Source organism: Aplidium turbinatum, chromosome 18 (genome assembly GCF_918807975.1).
Source record: "Aplidium turbinatum chromosome 18, kaAplTurb1.1, whole genome shotgun sequence".
NCBI classification, from domain to species: Eukaryota; Metazoa; Chordata; class Ascidiacea; order Aplousobranchia; family Polyclinidae; genus Aplidium; species Aplidium turbinatum.
The window spans coordinates 2,488,232-2,510,063 of NC_137489.1; the positions used below are offsets into that span (position 1 = coordinate 2,488,232).

The 21,832-nt window shown below is 38.3% G+C and overlaps 1 protein-coding gene across 1 annotated transcript; it reads left to right on the forward strand.

The window, feature by feature from the left end:
- The first annotated feature begins 297 nt into the window (after positions 1 to 297).
- LOC145787489 (uncharacterized) lies at positions 298 to 21,631 on the forward strand. The gene is made up of 13 exons (XM_082599240.1): positions 298 to 559; positions 1,015 to 1,085; positions 2,742 to 2,833; positions 3,443 to 3,810; positions 4,935 to 5,054; positions 5,308 to 5,579; positions 9,554 to 9,827; positions 10,345 to 10,494; positions 11,217 to 11,346; positions 11,649 to 11,731; positions 14,542 to 14,673; positions 16,839 to 16,943; positions 18,864 to 21,631. Exons 1-13 carry the CDS (start codon positions 397 to 399, stop codon positions 19,370 to 19,372), a joined length of 2,469 nt encoding a protein of 822 aa, XP_082455366.1. The 5' UTR covers positions 298 to 396; the 3' UTR covers positions 19,373 to 21,631.
- Positions 21,632 to 21,832: the final 201 nt, after the last annotated feature.

The following is a 21,832-nucleotide window of genomic DNA, read 5'->3' on the forward strand; positions in this document are numbered from 1 at the left end:
TGAATGATGTAGAAAGTGTAGATATCATACTTATCGGACAGTTTAATTTCTTACGATTGAAATTGCAAACGTTTGCTCATCGATTACCCAGACAGCGAATTAATCGTTGGTTACATTAGTTTAACGTCTGCAGATGTTATTTATATATAAACATTTATAGCACTGAAGATGGAGACAGTATAATATCAAAGTTTTTAAAACGTTTGTTTGCTGAACATGAGTTTACTATCGACATCTCGGGCTCTTTATTTTTTATTAGAATATTTTCAATCTTTCTTGACAAGTAGGCCCAATTTTTCTTAAGAATTTACCCTAGCAAAATTCCAAGCAAAGATTGCCTTCACAAATGTTTTCCCATAAGTGTGCAAAAATTGCTATTTTTGTATTAGTAACGTTATGTTGTCGTCATCCATCACATGTTTCTTATTGTTGATATCATTATGGATCAAAAAAGCTGACAGCCACGTAAGGTTAACGTTCCCACCAGCGAGGCAACACGCGTTGGATTACATTACTAATGTCCAGACAAAGGAACCTTGTGGAACACCACAGTATCCTGGTGAGTACAAGTTGTCTTCTTGGAGTCTTACAATTGACAGGAACACGCTCATTTTGCATGTTTTTGCGTTTTTAAGACTAAAAAATTTTACGAATTGTTTTATGAAAAATATGGTCTTGGGTTATAGAGAATTCTTAAGCGAAGTGTTTAATAGAACATTAATCGCTAACAAACAAACAATGTCAAATCTTCTTAAAAACTAAAATTTCCTTTTTAAATAAATACACGTCTGGATAGGTGATGTAAGATAATGGATAGGCCTAATCTGTTACTTTAATTGTATAACAGAAGCTTTATATCGGATGCAGTTCTTTAAATGGGCGCCAAATCAAGTTTTGAAGGTGATACTGAAAAACACATAGACTTGTGCCTTCACCAATTCAAACTTATTAAACGCTAGAATGGCTAGATGAAGATAGAATTATCCGTTATAATTGGTTTACATGTTTTCACAGGCGCTCCACGAACCAAATTGATTGAAGGAACTGTTGTAAGAGTAACATGGGATCTCGCTTTCGTCCATCGGGTAACTACATGCAAGTTCAATTTGAAACAATTAATCCTAAACAGTTTTTATTTCCTAAAGCAATTCCCATGGTTTACGGCTTTGGCCGAACGATTACTCTAGGAATATGAAAAATCAATATTGCTATATAGAAATTCGTAGTGTGGATATAATATTCCACCAAAATTTCATCTACCATAATCTGTTAGTCTCAACTGCTTCAATTTTCTGTTTAAAGTTGAAAATTTTACGTTATCTAACGTGGAAAGTAACCGCTCTTACATCTTTGGTCAACTGTTAAAATAATGTGTGTTTCACTTTTTCTCTTGCCTTCAACCGCACTGCAGTAGGCTGTATAACTTCGTAAATTTTATTTTGTGTATTATTCGCTCTGAGGATGCGCATTGTCATGGTTCGCGAAATATCAGTCAAGAAATAAGTCAACTTGTTTGTGTTTACTTTCACTTTCATCAGATTAACGTTGCAACTAGTGCTAGAAGCGATTATTATCCTGATAAACACCTAAACTTTTTAGTATTCGGTTACAAAACTTATTGTAAGACAGGCTATTTCGGTTAGCCTTCGAGTTTTTAAGTAGCCTATCCTTAGTTTTTTCAATAAAACTTTTGTAAAAGTTTTTAGTCTTTAAGCTTATAGAAATGAACGAGATTTTCAATTATCTTATTTATCATAAATATCATGAATAAACGACAGCTCACTAAACTATAGTTATTAACTAATAATGTAGGCCTACAAAGTGTAGTCCTTCTGAATCTGAAGTGGAGCTTGAAAAAAACGTTCCAGTTCAGTTTGAATTTTCTTTGGCAGTATTTCGAAAAAAGATATCTTTTTATGAGTTACTAAATAAGAAATAACACAAATAATAGAAAGAGGGAGACAGAAATTTGTTTCAGATAGATTTTGCATGTTTGTTTTTCTATGTTTACTATATATTCGAATCCGCATGACACTGGCCGTTGGTAACTCATCGAACTCAAACTTTGATTGATTGAATCTTTTGGGAAAGCTTCTTGCAGAGCTTAAGTCTGGCAGCTTCGCATACTTGTAGAGGCTTTGAATCACTGACGCAGGCCCGATCACCGAGATTGACAGAATGAAGTTTCCGATTGTTAAAAGTCTTGTTGCCAGGAAATTATTCCATCCATTAGATACCGCTGAACGGAGAGCAGTACTCAATGTGCGTTGCTCAAGCGCACACCTCGAGAGTCGAACCAGCGCCGCTTGATCTTGAAGCTTTTTCGTTCCAGAAGTGACGCGCTAACCAATTGAGCTATCGGGGCGGACATTGAAGATGTAAATACTTTGTGTGCATAAATACAAGTTGGAATCGATCTTGCTTGTAGTCTTTGTTTAATGTTTCAGGTGATCTAATTCAAGAACTGATTCTTGCTAAGTTGTCAAATTATGAACGACAGATTTAGAAGCGTTATCAATGACTTTTTTGTAATAGAAACTGTTTTATATAGTTTTTTCTTATATAAAGTTATTTATTTATCATCCATTTTGTTTAAATTACGTCCATAGATCAACCAAGGTATTTTCTTGTTTCGGTTAGTTTTTAGAGTAAATGGGTGGTTTCACCTTGGTGCGCGCACCTATCATTGGACAAAACACAAATGTCAACAAGTTAGAAGTTCTTTGTTTATATTTCTCCAGGGAGGAATTCAACTCCAATTCATCAAAGAAAATCCGATCAAAATTTTAGTCAATCTGACAGGGGAACAATATCTTTTTCAAAACGACACAACGTGAGTCTCCATTCTCAATTTCTCGTTCAAATCTGTCTTGTGTAAAAGCATCTAGACCACTGAAGCTGTTTCTATTCGGTATTCGCGTACCATTTAGCAGTTTCATACAGTGTTTGTGTGCCACCGATATCCTGAAAATCTCTAAAATACTCAGTGAAAAGCAAGGTAGTTTATCGAATGCCACCACAGGGCCCCAAGGCAAAAATATTGTTAATATTAAACTAAATATAAGTTGTTTAGCTGTCGCATAAGTAGAATACAATTTTGGTAAAGAGGTGATTTTTTTGAACCATAGACAAATAAAACCTAACAACCAGACGGCATTTGATATAATATAATAATGCGGGCGAGGGTGACTAGTCCTCACACCCGTTGGTAGACGTTGCCTCACATGCGAGAGTGGGAGCTCCCGATGTTGGTTTCTCAGCGAAGGCAAGTCGACCCTTGTGTTCTACCAGAAACAACTTAGGTTTTGAAAATAAAGTAAAAAATACAAACTTTTTTCGCCTTCACTTCGAGGTGCCACAATTGCCTTTGCCTCTAGATTGACTTTGCATTCCCATCTTATTGATTGTTACTGTACTCTAAATTAACCTACAATGTCCTCAGACGACTGTACGCAGATGTAGTAATTCCAATCAACTTAACGTGCGTCAATTGTACGCTTCTACTGCGCCGACAAGCGTTTGAATGGAGCGCAAGTTTTCTATACTGGAGCTGCGCTGATGTCACCATCTTCCCCCACCCAGCTGCTGGGATGACACCTTGTTCCAACGATTCCACGGTTTCGCAATCAAGCGATGATGCAGATGGATCAACTTTCAATCACACGACTGAAAATGCTTGCTTCCCTGTGCCAGCTCTCCAATTCAATTCGTGCTATAGTGGGAAGTGTTTGAATAGTGGAACTTGTGACAGCGCATCAGGAAATTGTTCGTGCTTGAGACTTTTCTCTGGCCACCGATGTGAATTTTTTGGTGAGTTTTCTTTTTTTTTGCCACCATAGCAATGAATCGAACATGCTAAAGATAACGTACGTACAGCTTTTCATTGACCGATTTTTTAGCGAAATGTCCGAAAAAATGTAGTCAATTCGGTCAAAATGTCCGAAAAAAACAACGTTTCTCAGCAAAACTTAATGTTGTAGCTAGTCAGGAAGTGCAAATTTTGGTTTGTATCAGCTACTTGAAAGGAAATATTTTCAACAGAAAAAATGACCGAAATAAATAAAAAATGAGCGAAATTTTTCAAGTCATTTCGGACAAATGACCGAAAAGTCTCAGCAAAAAAAAACAGAGTATAAATTATGTTTACGCTTTTCTATCCAGATTCATGGTAAGTGCAAAGACAGGAGTCAAACAAATACACACTTTTTGCAATCACCATAACTCTAGTTTTTGTTTGCCAAACTGCACGGGTCTTACTTTTTTAGAAAGAGGAAGACTTGCATTGTCTTAAATTTGAATAAAATTACAGTACTAGGTTTGTATTTAAAATTTTTCTGCAATTTTCAATCATTTACAGAGAATTTTAATTTTTGTGCAAAGTGAAGTTTATGCGGTTCTTTCTTCGCATAACGCATAAACATCACCGTGACAACATTTGTGTGGAAAGCTTGACACTTGCTTGACATCTACCGATGAATTTTACCGCAGTTTGAAGGTTTTTTTTTCAGATATCTAAACCGAAACCAACAAAATCTAAAAAACACCAAATTTTTGTAGTTTCTCAGAAATTTTAGTCATTTAAGGCATTTAAAAAAAAATACACAAAATTTGTAAACACATTGTAAAAGACTGTTGAAAATGCAACAACTTTCATGTTTTCATTTTTTTCTGGCAGTCAAATCAAAGCCTTGCTCAATCAAATCAAAGCAATTGCTCAATCAAAGCCTTAATTTTGAAAAAATGCATCAAAAAAAGCGTGGCTACTTCATTGAGCATGGTATTACAAGATTCGTAACAGAAATGTGTAGGCTACTGCAGATTTATTTTGTTGATGAAGAAAAACGATTTGAAACGCTGCTACTTGGTGTTTCTTTGTGACTATGATACTGTTACAGTACCATGACCATTTAACCTTAGTGTTCCTTTCATGACAGATCGTTGCTGGAGCGATTTGGATTGCCACAATGGAACTTGTATCGATACAAGAGGCACAACACATCCTCGCTTGTTTTGCTACTGCAAGGAAGGATTTTTCGGCGATGACTGTTTTAATGGTACGTCCGAGTCTTTTCTAATCGTATACGTTTTTGACAAAAACATGCATTATAACAATGTGATGGATGTAATTAACTGTTAAACTAAACGTTTTTCTGTCTTGGAAGTTAGTTGTTTTTTCTTTTTACCAGAAAAAATAGTGAAAATATATTTATAAAAATAATATCACTTGAAAACGATACTAATTCATTTAGCTAAAACGTGACGCGAATTTATTTTTTTGTTCATAGCTTTGCTGAAATCTTTTCACAGAGTCCACTCTCGTTGTTCAAGATAATTATGAAAACAACTCGTTGTACCTTAGCCGGGTTCTTAGTCCTGTGATGACGATTTATTGGAGGATAATTGGTGATGTGATAGAAATTGTCTTACAAGCCAGAACGATGAGCTGGGTAAGCTTGGGTTGGAGACCTATTAGCTTGACGGACAAATGCATGGCATTCCCTCCTGTAGAATCGGCGTCTCAGATTGACGCCGATTTCTTGAAGTTTGTTGACAGCCAGAAAGGTCGCAACACATCTGGGGTAAGCTGTTTAAAATACTGTTTGCCGATCAATTGCATATTAGGATGTCATTTTGCAACTGGATACTTTAGCATGCAGTTCAGAGTCTCCACATCAGAACGACGACGACGACGACGCCTAACAATGATTGCATCTCAGTTCAGCAGGCCATAGCCCTAAGCGTCGTAGCCATTTCTCTCTAGAGCAGCGTACTGTTCATAATCATGAGAGAAATCAATTGCTACGGTCAAAGAGGTTCCAATCCGCAATCAACGGCGTGCCTTAAGTGTCTTACTAAAGAAACATGCTCTTGAGCGGTGTCGAACCAGCGCCCTTTCGAACGTCGAACCAAGGTTCTCGCCACTCTGCTATGCAGCCGACAAGTTATTGCATCTACAAAATCAAAGACTTAGTGTGGGATGCACCAACACCAATTAACTTAAACCAGGGTTTCCCAAACTGTGGTCCGCGGACCATTGGTGGTCCACGACGACTGCACAGGTGGTCCGTGGCGATGTGACTAGAAATTAAAAAGTCACACATATACGTTGTACAGTACGTACCCTGTAAAAGATAATTGCCGCAGTTCTTTACAACTTAAATGATTTGGAAAGCTTTTGCTATCCAGTATCATAAATCTTACTTGTTGCACCTTCGTTGCAGTTAAAAAGTTGTTGACGAAAAATTCTCGTATTCAACATTCTCATTTAACTTGCTTGGGTTAAATGAGAATGTTGATAAGTTGGCGAAAGCGAATGAAATGAGGTGGTTGGGGCATGTTTTGAGAAGAGCTTTGGAGTTGCAAGTGGAGGGTCGTAGAAAACAAGGAAAACCTAAGAAAACGTGGAAAAGGCAAGTTGAGGAGGAAAGCAGCAAGGTGAGCTTGACAAGAGAGGACGCGTTAGACAGATTGATGTGGAGGCAGGGTGTGAAGACGATTGTGGTACTTGGAGGTGAATCCGGCCACCCTCGGTAACGGGGACATCACCGAATTAAAACTGGACTAACTAGTAAAATTTGTAGAACGCGTATTTAAACTGCGAGAGGAGCTTTTAGTTTTCCTGCAAGCGCACACTGCTGACTTGGCTTCACTAGTAGCCGATGAAATTTGGCTTGGGAAACTTGCATACCTGGCAGGCCTTTTTAACCTTTTAATCTAAACCAATTGAACTTGTCACTTCAGGGAAGAGATGCAAACATTTTACTTATTCAAAACAAAATACCAGCATTCATAAAGAAACTCACCATATGGAAAACAAGGATAAATGATAATATTGTGGATATGTTTCTTGTTCTGTGTGACTACATTACCAACAAACCCTTTACAGAGTTGATTTTCTCTGACATTACACAACATTTGGAATTGCTTTCTGCACATTTCATGAAGTACTTTTTAAAAGAGACATATGAGAATTTTGACTGGATTTTACACTCTTTTGTTGTTACAAAGACTGGTTTGTCAGGACGCGAAGAAGAAGAATTGGGCGAATTATCATCTGATCGAACTGCTTAGTTTCAATCAAACAGCTATTGCATCTTTCTGGTTGAGTGTTGTGGAGGAATACCCATTGGTATAGCAAAAGGCAACTAAAATTTTATTGCCTTTTTCCACGACCTACATGTGTGAGACAGCATATTCAGCTCTTACCAACATGAAGACAAAATACAGGTCCAGACTTTCCGTGAACCCTGACTTACGAGTTAGCCTTTCACAAATAACTCCGAGAATTGATGACTTATGCAATAAGAAGCAATCATCCGTCCCATTGATGTCAGTTTTTTAAATAAACAAAATTCGGTTTTATTCATTTTTACCTTTGTATTGGGGGTCCGCAAATAAACAGATTCACAAATGGTGGTCCGTGGCCCCAAAAAGTTTGGGAAACCCTGACTTAAACAATGATTAAAGTTAATCGTTGTTTGACTAAACATTGATTAAAGTTAATTCGTTGTTGGTATGCACCAACAAAATTTTGTTCATGATTAGTTGATCAATGATTTAATCAGACTGTTGATGGTTTTTGCTGAGTCATAACTGTCGCAATGAGTATTTCTTTGATTTGTTATGGGATTCAGTACAGTTCAGTGGCAGAAAAAGGTGCATGCATTGTTTGTTCATGGCAATGGCAAAAAGCGTTATATTTGCTGATAAGTTATTTGTAGGGGGGTATGTTAAAATATAAATTTGGATTACAAATTCTGAGTACCCCCAAAAATAATGCCACTGGGAGTAAAAAAACATATCATGAAAAAAATTTTGGGTTGCCCCGACACAGTAACTCCCCGATACCGGGGGGTTTACGAGAGATTGTCAAAATACATGGGATTAGATATCTAAAAATTGAACTGATGGTCATAGAAGGTTGAGACTAATCTCAAAAGTTTCGTTTTGAAACTTAGTTAAGATAGGAATGTAACAGTTTCAAAAATATCAGGAGTATGGATTGGCCCAGACAGGCCCATTTAGGTCCGAAATGGCCTATTTGGCTTATCGTGATTGTATGAAATTCAAAATTTACCTTAATAATAAGGGGATACTTTTTTGTTTAAAACGTTATGATTCGAATTAGTACTTTCAAATGAATCATATGCAATGCAATATGGATTATGCAATCAAGATTTTCTTTTTTCACTCCACCCTACTGCACATATTGCAATATAACAATTTCTGCTATTCGCTTTTAGCCTACGGTAATTATCTTTCATTTTTGCCTCAAAATGATATTCACGGCACAAAATTCTGCAACATAGTAGGTTACATCATTATAACATAGCATGATGCCCTTCTTTGTATACCCTACCGGACACTTGTATCATTACTCGCTAGTGAACTGATAGATGAGCATTTTCGCTATAGCTTATGTTAAAACTGTTAAAAAAATGTGCCTTTCAGCAACAAAAATGCCCTTTTTTCATAATCCCGCTCCCCCTCCAGTCAAAGTCATTTCGGCGCCCCTGGCTACAATAGCCAAATTTTGGTAAGCAACGCATAACCTCAACTATGGTACAATTTTAAATCAGTTGCTGTCCATGAAAAGTGAAGAACCCTTTACAATTATAGTTTGGTCATTCTAATCCAATCACACATCACACCTTCCATAGTTCAAAAGGTGCAGCCTGATGTTGCAATTACCAAGAGCTAATACAATACCAGTACTAGAAACCTTTGCTGGTAAGTTAATCAAGCTTTCTACTCTGGAGCTGTATTAACTCTGTTACTTAACTTTCCTAGTTAATCACACTTTGATCATGGGTTAAACAGCCCTTGGTGTTGGTGCATACGAACGTCTCACTTAATTGTAGTTTAATTCAAGGTTAAGTTAATTGCAGTTTAATCACTGTTAGTGCATTCGACCCTTAGTGACAATTAAAAGTTTAATTTAACTCATGATTATTGATTAGTAAATAGTCAAATTAAACTTCTATTTTGCACTTTCTTTTTGTACATCTTGCATGTGTAATTGTTATTAGGCTATTCCTGATGTTATAATTTGGGGTAGAAAAGTTGCTTTTTTTCGACCATAAACAGACATAGCTGAGCGACACCACAACATTTAACATTATAACAAACAACTTCTTTTGTGTGAGAGGATTGTTCAAAGTTCTGGGTAGGTGATGGAAAGCCAGGTGAGTGTAACTTCTTTCAGTTCTGCCATACTTTGCATTCCATTTAGCACCTTGCAAATGGGGCATTCAAGAATGACAAGCAACTAATGAGGACACAACGATGTGTTAGAAACGTTTTAACGTTCGAAACCTTATTACTTGTGTATTTATTTTATGTTCAGTAAATACTTATCGCGTGAACAATAACATAAAAAGTATGGTACACCCGTTGACGTTACAAACTTCTACCCGGTGTTAATAAAGTTCTGTTACAATTTCAATTAACAAATGCTTGAAAGTTTGCCTGGACTTTGTGAATACCCTGTCTATCTCTTCCTTATGAGTCTACAAATCTTGAAGAGTTCACATCACCCATGTATCCAATGCAGCCTTATGCGAGTGTGGATCCGGAAAAAGCAATTGAAGACGCCCTTGAGAGCAATATAGAAGCATTGTGCAAGGGAGGGAACAAATCAGTTGGTAGAATGATGCAACAAGCAAGTCCCACAGGAGAACCTTCAAGCGTCAATGCGGAGTCCAACAACACCAATAACAAATCCAACATAAAATCAGCTCCCGGACTTACAGGAAGGGCACACAAGGACGGTAATCCTTTGTCTCATCTCATGGATTGCACTGACATAGTGGTCGGATCAGTCAAAGGTATGTTGATGAATTAAGAAACCTCTACTTTTATAATATGCGAAGCTTTATGCGTCACATTTAAAACAATACAACATATCAATCTTTCAGCGATGTTGTCGCTAGATAAAATGTTGGAGGAAAGGGAATAGTTGAATGCTTGACTGAGCAAATTCTTCAATTGGTTGGACATTCATTCATTAATTCTTTATTTTATTTTATTCTTCAATTGTCCACTGAGACCCGGCATCGATGGCTTGGAATGAATAATAATTTAGTTCGAGATTTCTATTCTATATTGTGAAAGAATACGGTGCGATACTGTGGCAAGAATATGGTGCGATACTGATGAGCCCAGCCTCATAGGCGAAACACGTGTCTATCGCTATCCATTCTTGCTACAAATCGGCTGCCGAGAAACATTTCTATTATATATTGTATGAATAATTGTTTCTGCTTAACTTGTTTCAGATGAGTTTGTCTTCTAACATACCATCCCCATTTATAATTCAAACAATATTATAACTGTCTTCCATAGGTGACCTTCATCGTGTGGAGGATATGTACACTAAGGACAGATCCACACCAAGACCTGACTTTGCTTATAACGGTGAAGACGATCTAACCGGGACCGCAGGGTCACAGGTCAACGGGGTCACTACTATTGCATTTAGAAAGAAATTAAACGGTAAATTAGACACTGCAAATGAATATCACTGATTGAAAGGAATGCCCATCAGTTATCATTCTGCGTTAGTAGCAACTGCTTGTTGATCATTTCTCAGAGATATGTCAATGTCGCCTTAAACTATTTGTTATTATTCTAGTGATTGCCGGCTTGGCCTTTAGAGTTACGGCTAGCTATGTCGCATTTTGTGAGCAAATCTTAAACGGCCTACTTTTGTTTTCTTTATCTTTTCAAAAGTAAACAACTGTAGGGTTTGCTGAGGTTACTCACAGTTCGGGAAACTAGTGAGTTTTAGTGATTATACCATGCAGGAAGTGTTTGCGGGCCCCACAAACGCTGCACGCGGCCCATGTGCCAGGGTTTGGACCAGCCTGGTTTAATTTATTGTTTGGTAACAATAATTGTTTGTGACATTTTTGTGTGAAAGTGGATCTTCTCCACTTGCAAGTTTGAAGACAAACTTAACTTGCTGTGAATCTGGCATTCGATGTGCGTTGTCTTCAACTAAACAATTAGCTTCGAAAAGCTGCTACATCTCCTTCTTATTGACACCATCAGGGGCGCAGCCCAAAAGGTTTACAAGCCGCTGCTTTAGAGGCAAAACATGTTACACTACTTTTGCCAGAACTGAAGAAAAGCAAACGTTTGACATTTCACGCTTTTAAGCCCTGCGATCTTTGACATAAACTGCTATTTGTTTTACTTAAAACGATTTACTTTAGCTACCCATAACAGTGACCACACAATTGGCAACGAGCCGATGACAGTGATATGGGCCATTGGTCAAGAAATTGACAACTACGTCCACGTCCCAACGTCTGGACTTGAGGAGTGTACGGCCGTCGACGTCAGGTTGCATCCCAGTTATGTTGTCTGCATATATACTAAGCATTGTTAGTTGACTGGGTTTTGTTATTGTTACTTGTATTGTTGCCCTGTTGTTGAAGTGAGGGTTGAAATAACACTTCCATTGGAGTCTAGTAAGACTTGACTAAGTCATTTAACACAATTGAGAACCGCTGAGACTTTCATGTTGTGATATTTTTAAATGATTTCTCAGTGAATCGAACCAGGGTTACATGTTCAAGGCCTGCCAGCTGATTCCCACCCATCGTTCCTCCACTCATGAGTGTAACCAGCTTCATTGTAACCAGGTTCTATCGACACGATGAACTGAAGTATCACGGGTCCAGTTCCAACCAGAGGGGAACTGCTACTATCAACTTCATGCGTGCCAGTGAGTGAGTATGACGTAGTGCTTCAGTAATGTATAGCGCTGCCAGACTTTAGTAGAAATGTGATTACAACCCCAATGTCCATTACACTCCAAGCAGTACATGTTAATATGATAAGAACATTCATATAGCGCCACATCCACACTGAGTTCATGCGATGACCTGCAAATCCTCAACTCGTCTCAACATGGGAAAGAATTCTCAACCATTAAATCTGGTCATTTCGGCGTGCATTCAGTACTATGTTAGTACTAAGTAAATTTTGAACAAGTGTTAACCATAGAACTACCATACTGGTCAATTGACCGGTATGACATTTTGTTTTGTTCTGCAAGTGGTCATATATTTAGCTAATATTTCGTCTAATCCTGGAGTTAGGTATGCTCAGTTGCATTTTTGCGTTCTTTTCTCAGTGTATAAGTATGGCGTGGCGTTTTACATCACATTAGGTGAGTAACAGAGTATACTACCAGCTCAGTGGCCGAAGGGTTTCGACTCTGGTGCTAGTAGATCTGAGATCGATTCCTGGTTAGGTCAAACCAAAGACTTTAAAGGTCGGATGCACCAAACGTGGTTAACTGCTGGTTAAGTTAACCAATCGGTTAACTTTCATTTAACCAAAATGTGATATGCATCAACGCTGACAATGAGTTAACCGCAGGTTAACTTGGCTGACTTAACCGAAAAGTTAACCCAACGGACGATGTGGGTTAACCATTGGTTAACTTGATGAAAGCGTATGTTTCTTAGCTGTTTTGATAGCATTGGGAAGGCAGTACTTGGCAAGCTTATCTTAACCACTTTTCACTTTGTCAAATAGCCTATGTACATTGTACAGTACTGATGGTTAAAGTAAAGTTCACCAAAAATAACAACTTAACAAGTCGGGTGTGCCATCGATTGTCTTTCTTTGAAATTACAAGCTTTTGTCGTAGCGCAACAGTAAGAAATCAGGCAATCTTATGTTATGTTGCTGTTCGATGTGGTGTGTTAGATTAATAGGGTGAAACTTTAGTACAGTAGTTAGGATCTACGGTACTGAGTTTGTGAGCAGGGACATTGACAGGATTTTCCAGGCCGTGCCAATTCATTTTCTGGCCCCCTTTATAAACAATGCTAATATGAAGGTTTTGTATATTATGGACAAGATCTTGGCTTGCCCTACCTCCCTGTTTGTAAGTGTTTAAAGACATGTATTTTGCATTGCTGTAGTACTATAATGTTGTTGCATTACGGCTTCATACAAAATTAAGACTACCGGTACGCTCTGAAGTTAATCATGAATGCTCTTCATGTTCTTGATGTTGTTGACATAGCAGAAGTTAATGACGTTACAACCATCATACGACGTGTTATACGGGATCGGTCAAATCCCATGGAAGATTTTGATGCAACTGAGTTTTTTGAACGATTTAGATTCAGCAAGAAATGTAGGCTACACTGAGTATTTCACACCTTATTGAATGCGATTTAAAGTTTGCATCCAAACGAAACAAGTTTGTTCCTTCTATTTTGCAATTAATCACTACGTTCCGCTTTTACGCAACTGGTAATTTTCAAAGGACAGATGGAGACTTAGTGGGGGTTGAACAGTCAACTGCATGTCGGATTGTTCACAGAGTGTCTAGAGCAATTGCCAAACGTAAATCAAGCTTCATGATATTTCCGAGTGGTGAACAGCTGATGGGTGTAAAGCAAGATTTTTTCCAAGTTGCAGGCTTTCCCAATGTGGTCGGATGCATTGATGGAACTCATGTTCCAGTTGTTTCTCCTGGTGGAGAGCAAGCCGAACTATTCAGAAACAGAAAAGGCTATTTTTCTGTCAACGTACAAGCTGTATGCAATTATCAAACTAATGTAAAGCTATGAGAAGTGAACGCCTTAAGTCTGCTGTGCAAATGAATTAGCCTATTGTTAAAGCTACTACATCATGTTAAATGTAAGAACATAGCCTACGGTATCAAACGGAACGACTCGCTGCCATGCTTTCTTGTATTTGATAAAAGTGACTGCGTAACCTTTAAAATGATATTAACAAAACACGTAATGCCTCAAAGAACGCAATAACAAACTGTTTTCTGGTTGACTGCTGCTGATGACTCAGCAAATTCCGACTGTTCGCGCGGTTACTTAGGCCTAACCAGCGGTTGGTGCATTCGGTGGTAACTTTAACCGGCGGTTAAGTTAACCGGTGGTCAGCTAACCACCAGTTAAAGTTAACCGCCGGTTAATTTAACCACGTTTGGTGCATCCGAACCTAAAACGGTACCAATTATGTTCTTTCTTGCATAACGCTTTGCGAATAAATCGGGTAATAATGTGGTGAAATTATAAACCTTGATATGAATAATATCCAGGTCGCTAAAAGACCTTAGCTGCTGTAGAGAGACAAAAAATAAAACCATAACATTATTATTATTATTAGGTGAGTCTACTACTGTAGTACAAACGGTTAATATTAATATTTGACTTATTCTATCTTTTGTTGATAGAAGTCTGTAAAAATACAACAGACTTAATTGGCAGGATTCGAATCTACGCCAGCAAATCCCGGCCAAACAACGCCATGCGGCGGAGCAAATTGTCAGACTAGAACATCACCACCAGTCGTGGTGTGATCCATCACCAGATGTCGGCTGCATATCCGAGTGGTGAGAGCGCTAGAACGGCAATCGAAAGGGCGCCGGTTCGACACCGCTCATGAGCATGCAGCTGTGTCTTTGGCAGGACACTTAAAGGCATGCCTGAAGGTGGACACGAAGATTGGCTTCCTTGCCTTCCCGTCCACTTAATCTAAGTCTTCAACCACCAGGTGTAAGCCTGGATACGACGACATCACCACCAGGAACAACATCAACAAGATCAGACCAAATTGCTCCAGGAGCAACTAGGAAAAGTACAAGCAAAAAAATCGAGATCACAGCCAATAGCAATGCAATAGCAGGTATCATTGTCTAACTTCACAGTGTAGATTCTAACGATTTGTTTAAGCCTGATGCTTTATTTATTAGCTTTATCATTATCTAAGTTCGTAGCATTCGATGCCACCACTGAACTGTGGGCAGAATAAAGGTAATCGCTTTACACCAAATTTTTTTGTAGAAATAATAAATAAACCTAGAACTATCATACCGGTCATTTGACCGTTTAATGGTAAATGACTAAATTTTTCTTGCAAATTTTATTAACAATGCAGAGAAATAAGAAAAAGTAAGTAGTGAAAATTGAATGAGGCTGTTCACCAGGCATTAAATTAAATGATATGAGATGTTCTACTGGTGCAAATTAAGCTAAACTATCACAAGATGTATACAGTGACAATCTGCTTTTATTCCGACGTTTCGTCAATCAGACACGACTGACTTCTTCAGGGGGCTAGACCAGGTAGTGACTACCTGTCTAGCATGGCAAAACACAGGACATATTGCTGAAAACAACTAAACATGCAAAATGAAAATTCAACTTCTGGACAAAAACTTATCGCGCGCAAAGTTTGAAATAAGTTAGAAAAAAGGGGGACTTAATTGCGATCAACAAGAAACTTAAATAACAACAAGATAGGAGAGTGAACGGCATGAGTCATGAATCGAGTTTTGTACGCACTACTGCACAGTTTTACAATCAGCATGAAACCAATTTAAAAAAACGTCAAATCAGCACTTACAATAGTTTTTTGTAGATAGCGGGAAAAGAGATGCCATCATTGCGATTCATTACATGAGGCTTTTGATTGATGAACCAACTTTCAGAAAACATTCGCTTTTTATAATCACTTTCAACTTTTAGAATTTTAGAATTGCTCCAAGTTATTTTATGATCTGAAGTTATGGCATGCATGCAAGGAGCGGAATGTTCAGGGCGTTGATATTTGAAAGCTCTTTTGTGTTCATTAATGCGAGATTTGAGATCTCGTTTTGTTTGGCCAACATAAATTAAATTGCAATCATCACAAGAAACTTGGTACACTAAACCTGAGATTTCGCTTTGATTCAAGGGGTCTTTTAAAGATGGCAAAAATTTACTTATTGTCAAGAAAGGTTTCAAAGCGACTTTTACACCAATTTCATTTAAGATACGCCGAATTTTTTCAGAAACTCCCTTAACATAAGGTAAAGAAACAAAAGACTTATACTGGGTAGATGGGGGTACTAAACTTTTAGGTTGTCGTTGGCAAGCATGCTTTCTTGGAAATCCATTGAGGCGCAAAGTATTGTGTAATGCTTTGTTCTGTCGTGAACGTTCATGCGGATCTGCGACATGTGTGTCAATGCGGTCATACAAAGTTTTAGCTACAGTAAGTTTTTGATGTTTGGGATGGTGTGAATTAAAATTTAAATATCTGTCAGTGTGTGTGGGTTTTTTGAAAATTGTAGTGGTCAACGTGTTTGTGGCATTGTGACGAATAACTGAGACGTCTAAAAATGATATGGAGTTGTTTTTTTCATGTTCTGTTGTGAATTGAATTGAAGAAGATATGCTATTCAAATGTTGATGAAATTGGTTGACCGCAGACTTTTTTATAATGCAAAAAGTGTCATCTACATATCTCACCCAAAGTTGCGGTGGTGTATGGAATGAAGTGATGGCAGTGCGCTCAATGTATTCCATAAGTTGAATTTTCATTTTGCATGTTTAGTTGTTTTCAGCAATATGTCCTGTGTTTTGCCATGCTAGACAGGTAGTCACTACCTGGTCTAGCCCCCTGAAGAAGTCAGTCGTGTCTGATTGACGAAACGTCGGAATAAAAGCAGATTGTCACTGTATACATCTTGTGATAGTTTAGCTTAATTTGCACCAGTAGAACATCTCATATCATTTAAAAAGTAAGTAGGTTACAGGGCTACACAAGGTCCAGTCAGCAAAAGAAGAATTAAAAAGAAACAATTGTACAAAATGAAACCAGATATTTTAATTAGTTACATATTTTGTTTGTGGACGTAATAATGTGAAAAAAGCAAGACATGTTTGCAGATGTATTGAAAGTTTCAACACTTGCACGAAAATGTTTTGCCGACACCATGGCCTTCAGAGTTACGGCTAGCCATGTCACATTTTGTGAGCAATTTCTAAAAGGCCTACTTTCTAAAACCCCTAGTTGTTGCATTACAGCTGCGTCAACATCGAAAATTATATTGATCAGTGCGATTACTTCTGTAGTGGTGTTTGTCGTGCTTGGATCCATTACAATGATTTTCATGGTCTACTGTTCATGTGGTAAGTCAACGATAATTTACTTGGAAATTGTTTCGAAATGTAGCGATGATCTTAAGCGGCGTTTTGGATTTGCAGAAAAAAGTTGACACACCAGATAAGGGATCAGCTCTGTTTTAAGTCCAAATGTTTTGTTCTTGCTATTTCCCTACTGGTTTCATTACTGATTTCAAAATGAATTGACAAAAGGATTTAGTGACTGCTCGGGCAAAATTTCGCTGCTTCTAGTCAGGGCCGTTGAGAGGATATTTGAGCTGGTACAAATAAAAACCTTTGGGTCCAAATCAAGACCTTTTTAAGAAAAACCGCATTATATCCAAACAATATTATTGTAGTTTCTTCATCGGGGCGGCCCCTCGGAAAGGTTACGGCCCCCTAAAAACATGTCGGGCCTGGGTCCAAACTTACCCTACTCTTCCAACGCCACTGGGTCTGGTTGTCTCAATAACATCAAATAAATGTGACTTCCACCAGATCAGCTCATAGTCGCAGTTGCTTCCTTTCTTGCAGTTTTTTGTTTTTCCGTACTTATTGCATTTTTTCCGTATTTATTATACGCAGTGAAATACTCCATGTGGAGGCACTTCTTACATAATCGCGTGGTTTTTTGGTGCTTCCATATCAATAAAAGTAATATATTATCTTTTTTGCTTTTGGAAATTGAACTAATGGTGGAGCTATGCCGAAATAAACTTGATTGATTGCTAGTATTTTTAAGACTCAAAATCTAGTAATTTTACTATAATGACTACAGTAACTCCTCAACTTACCCACATTCGGGGATACGAACATTTAATTTCGTACCGTTTATATATTTTTCCACAAAATGTTTTCGTAAATGCATCTCTGGCGAGTTAGATTGTGTTAGAAAAAGTATTATTATTTTTTTGATAATCTCCATATCTTCAGTAGGTTACTTACACGGAGAGAGAGAGAGAGAGAAATAACTTTATTTGCCAATCAGATTCTATAATAGTACGATACACAATAAGCTTACATCACAATAACAAACAGTTCATGAACACAGAGGAACGCATAAGTACGCTCAGTGTTAACAAATTCAATCTGATTAACCAGGAGCAGCGAAAGACCATTTGGTCGTCTAGTCAGCTGCTCCCAACTGGTCATTAATGAAGACAGATATAAAACATCCTCGGTAGGTTGTCGTAATCAACAGTGACCATTCTCGCAAAAACAATCGCACAATTGTTTTTTCTTCAGTAGGCCGGTTTTCCGCTCAGCGGTATAGCCGAAAGGTAGCGCCCTACTTGGCTCCGCCCTTGTTTCCTTAATCTTGCGTCTTGGCGTCGCGGGGAGGACGGAAACCTCCTGCGGAGCGAAAGAACAAAAGCCCGCTCCAGAAAAGTCACCACAGAGATGTGGCTTGTGGTAGCCGAGCGTTCATAGTGACGTTGTTTTTTGATTCTTCCATCCCGCGCGCCAGGCGGAGAGTCGTCGCGACAACTCAGCTCAGTAGGCCTACGAGAGAAATCGCAGGTTTGAGCATTTGGTAGGTACGTGCGTTTGGCCGATCGGCTATCGGCGCGAATCTACCGTCTGCGGGCTTACGATTGAATGCCGCAAAGTTGGAATTTTTCACGACAAGCAACAGTTTGTTCACAATTGTTTGGCCGTTTGAATGGGTTGTAAATACGATGATTTGAGACATTGCCTGTTGTGTTTTGCTTTATTTCTGTATGTTTAGTATAAGAATGAACTTTAGTGTATGTTGCGTACGTGATGGACGAATGTCCAGTGGACCTGCCTTTGTAGTTCTTAAGCTACACTAAGTAACACTATAGTTTGAACTTACGAACAATTTAAGATCCGAACGGCTGTTCGCAACGCAAGTCATTCGTAATCTGAGGAGTTACCGCATAGTTCTTCGTTCTTTCGTTTCGCTTATACCTGATTTGTTTTCAGATACATCAGCAGCGCAGAAGCCAGGTGGTACTGTACAAAAAGTGAAGCGTATCAAATCCCTCATGTCAAGAGTTCGGCCAACACGCCACACTTCTGTCGCTCCTTTGCACAATGCGAGTAGAAAATCCACTTTAAGCCAAAAGCCAGTGACGCAACAAAGCGAAATTGACGCAACACCAAGCCAAAATGCAGTGACGCAACAAAGTGATAGTGACGCAATACCAAGCCAAAATCCAGTGACGCAACAAAGTGATAGTGATGCAACACCAAGCCAAAATCCAGTGACGCAACAAAGTGATAGTGATGCAACACCAAGCCAAAATCCAGTGACGCAACAAAGTGATAGTGATGCAACACCAAGCCAAAAGCCAGTGACGCAACAAAACAATACTGACGTAACACCAAACCAAAAGCCAGTGACGCAAAAACGTGATGGCAAGGCAACACCAAGCCAAAAGCCGCCAGTGACGCAACACCAAGCCAACAAGAAAACTCCTCAGGCTCGATGACATCCCCAAAGCCTAACAAAGAAAACTGGAAGTTTATCTTCAATATTGTTCGATATTCGTCTGTGGCAATAGAGCAAGGAAACTCATGGCGTGGACGTCGCAATAATAGCATCTGGTGTGGAAGCCAAACGCTGCCGGACAAGATGAGGCCAGAGAAGGGTTGCCATATTGGTGATTTCAACGCGTAATATGACATTTTTTTTAATGCGTTTGGCAGACTATTTTGAGTTAGACATTTTGACATAGGCTAGTTTTGGTGTTTTTTAATTTGTTTTTAGCATTGGAAATAATTTTAAAAACTCTGTTTTATCAATGCGCAGTAGCCTATTTACAAAACATCAGGTTTAAAAAGGCAACTTTTCAGGAATCTTGATGATGGTTTTCATAATATTGCATCTTGGGCTGATTTTGTCAACAGCATGATTATTACCATAGCCTAAGACAAGGATCTCGAATTCGAATTGCCCTGAGGACCAAATGAACATTTGTACATTAACCCGAGGGCCACGAAAGACAGTAAGAAGTTAATTAAACAAAATGGCACAGTTAAAACGCAGTAAAAAGGTAGTGGGAACACACCAACCGTATACTTTAACGTATAGTAAAGTATTATTTTCTTTTCATGATAATCTCCATATCTCCAGTAGGTTACTTACAGAAGAGACATACAACTACCGTCAAAATGACACAATTAAAACGCAATAAAAAAAGGTAGTGGAAACACACCAAGAACTTTAGATCGCAAGATAAATTAGTAAGAACAAAACGATGGAAAAACACTTTACGAACGCAAAAAAAGCAAAGGAAAAAGAACGCAAACGAAACGACGGACTTGGAGAGTAAAATTGTAGCCATCAACTTTCAAAAGCGCGGAAAAAACTAAACCCCTTCAAGAACTGACTTTGTGGTAAATACCAAGGTTGCTATTGCGAAAACGACACAATTAGTGAATAAGCAATGTGATGTGACAATACGAGTTTCTCGCTTAGCACAACAGCAGTGCTAAAAAGTCGTGTGAAGTTTGATGAGAATTTTCAAGTTTTATGAGCTACCTTAAAGTGCATTTTATCTTTCTAAATCTATAGAAAAAAGTATGTAGGCTGCTGTAATTTTTAATTATTTTAAAGTTTAAAAAGTCCTTGCGGGCCGCGTGTTTGACCCTTGGTGTTGGATTTGAGACCCCAACCTAACGTGTTGCGACCGAGCCATATTTATAACCTGAGAATCCATTAAAAAAACACGCTAAATTTAGCGTTAAAATCGCCAATATGGCAATCCTGTCTTGGCCTCATCTGGTCCAGCAGCGTTTGGCTTCCAGTCGAGATGCTATTATAGCGACGCCCACGAACATGTTTGTTGTGTGTTGTATTATCTTTTGCGACAAAAAGACGTCAAGTGATGTAGATAAATGGAAACAATATACATAACTGAGCAACAACACAGCATTTAACATTATAATATAAAAAGTAAACCTTTTGGCTGTGCTAAAAATAATGCATTTCATAGAAAAATTATTTTACATTGTATGGAAAATATCAGAGAAACATACAGTAACATCATCATTCATTATCCGTTTGTTCCTTCTTTACTAGATGAGACCTGGCGTTTGTCCCCTGTAGCAGGGGTCTGCCAGTTTTTACAGCCCTTTTGTCATGTTTCCCTGTTGTTAGGGTCGATTTTGTCCAGGTTACTTTGCACTGATATCATCTCTCACCAACCCTAGCCATCTTTGTTTGGTCTTCCTACTTTCTTTCCCTGGACAGAAATCTTCTTTGTCATCAGACATACGTTCCACATGCCCATACCATCGCAAACGGTGACTTCTAAGGAACTCAGATGCATTCTACTTCTGTCATATCTCGATTCAAAGTTGTTTTTTTTACATATCATTCGAAGCATTGTCATCTCTATTGTTTTCAACCTGTTTAAATCTTCCATCCTCAATGGCCCATCCTTTAGCTGGGTAACACATTGTACTTCCTACGAAAGCACTCCTCCATACAGAAGTACTTAAAGATGATAGGAAATGTATGCTTTTGCATTTCTGGTCGTATTTACGATGTGAACATTTAATAGGGGATGCTCTTTTATGTCTTTTTTGTGTTAAAAGTGATTTTTGGTTTATTTACGTTTAGGTCGAGGGAAAGCTTATACAAAACTTAGGGTTTTAACCTTCTGGAGAGGGTCAAGGGGGGCCCCTTTAAGTCCCGTTGCAGTTTTTCTTAAATGTGATGTATCCTCTTTGTTTATTAATAATGAATAAACAAAAAATGCACTTTGATTTTATTGTGAAGGATGGCACTTTCGACAGATGCAAATTGATCACTTTGAAGGGTAAAGAGCTTTCTTACAAGAGATAGAAATATGCCCGAGGCCCCGTATATCTAGCGACTGTGATACAAAACGTCACATTACAAGGATCTGTCGACGAGCGTGTGTCCTGTATGAGGATTGCGAGCA

What these genes read in the sequence shown, in the direction of transcription:
- LOC145787489 (XM_082599240.1), top strand. Translation starts at nt 397, where the DNA reads ATGTTGTCGTCATCCATCACATGTTTCTTATTGTTGATATCATTATGG. An exon ending in CTTTTTCAAAACGACACAAC is followed by an intron (nt 2,834 to 3,442) that starts GTGAGTCTCCAT and finishes CAATGTCCTCAG; the next exon opens with ACGACTGTACGCAGATGTAG. An exon ending in TATCAACTTCATGCGTGCCA is followed by an intron (nt 11,732 to 14,541) that starts GTGAGTGAGTAT and finishes TTCAACCACCAG; the next exon opens with GTGTAAGCCTGGATACGACG.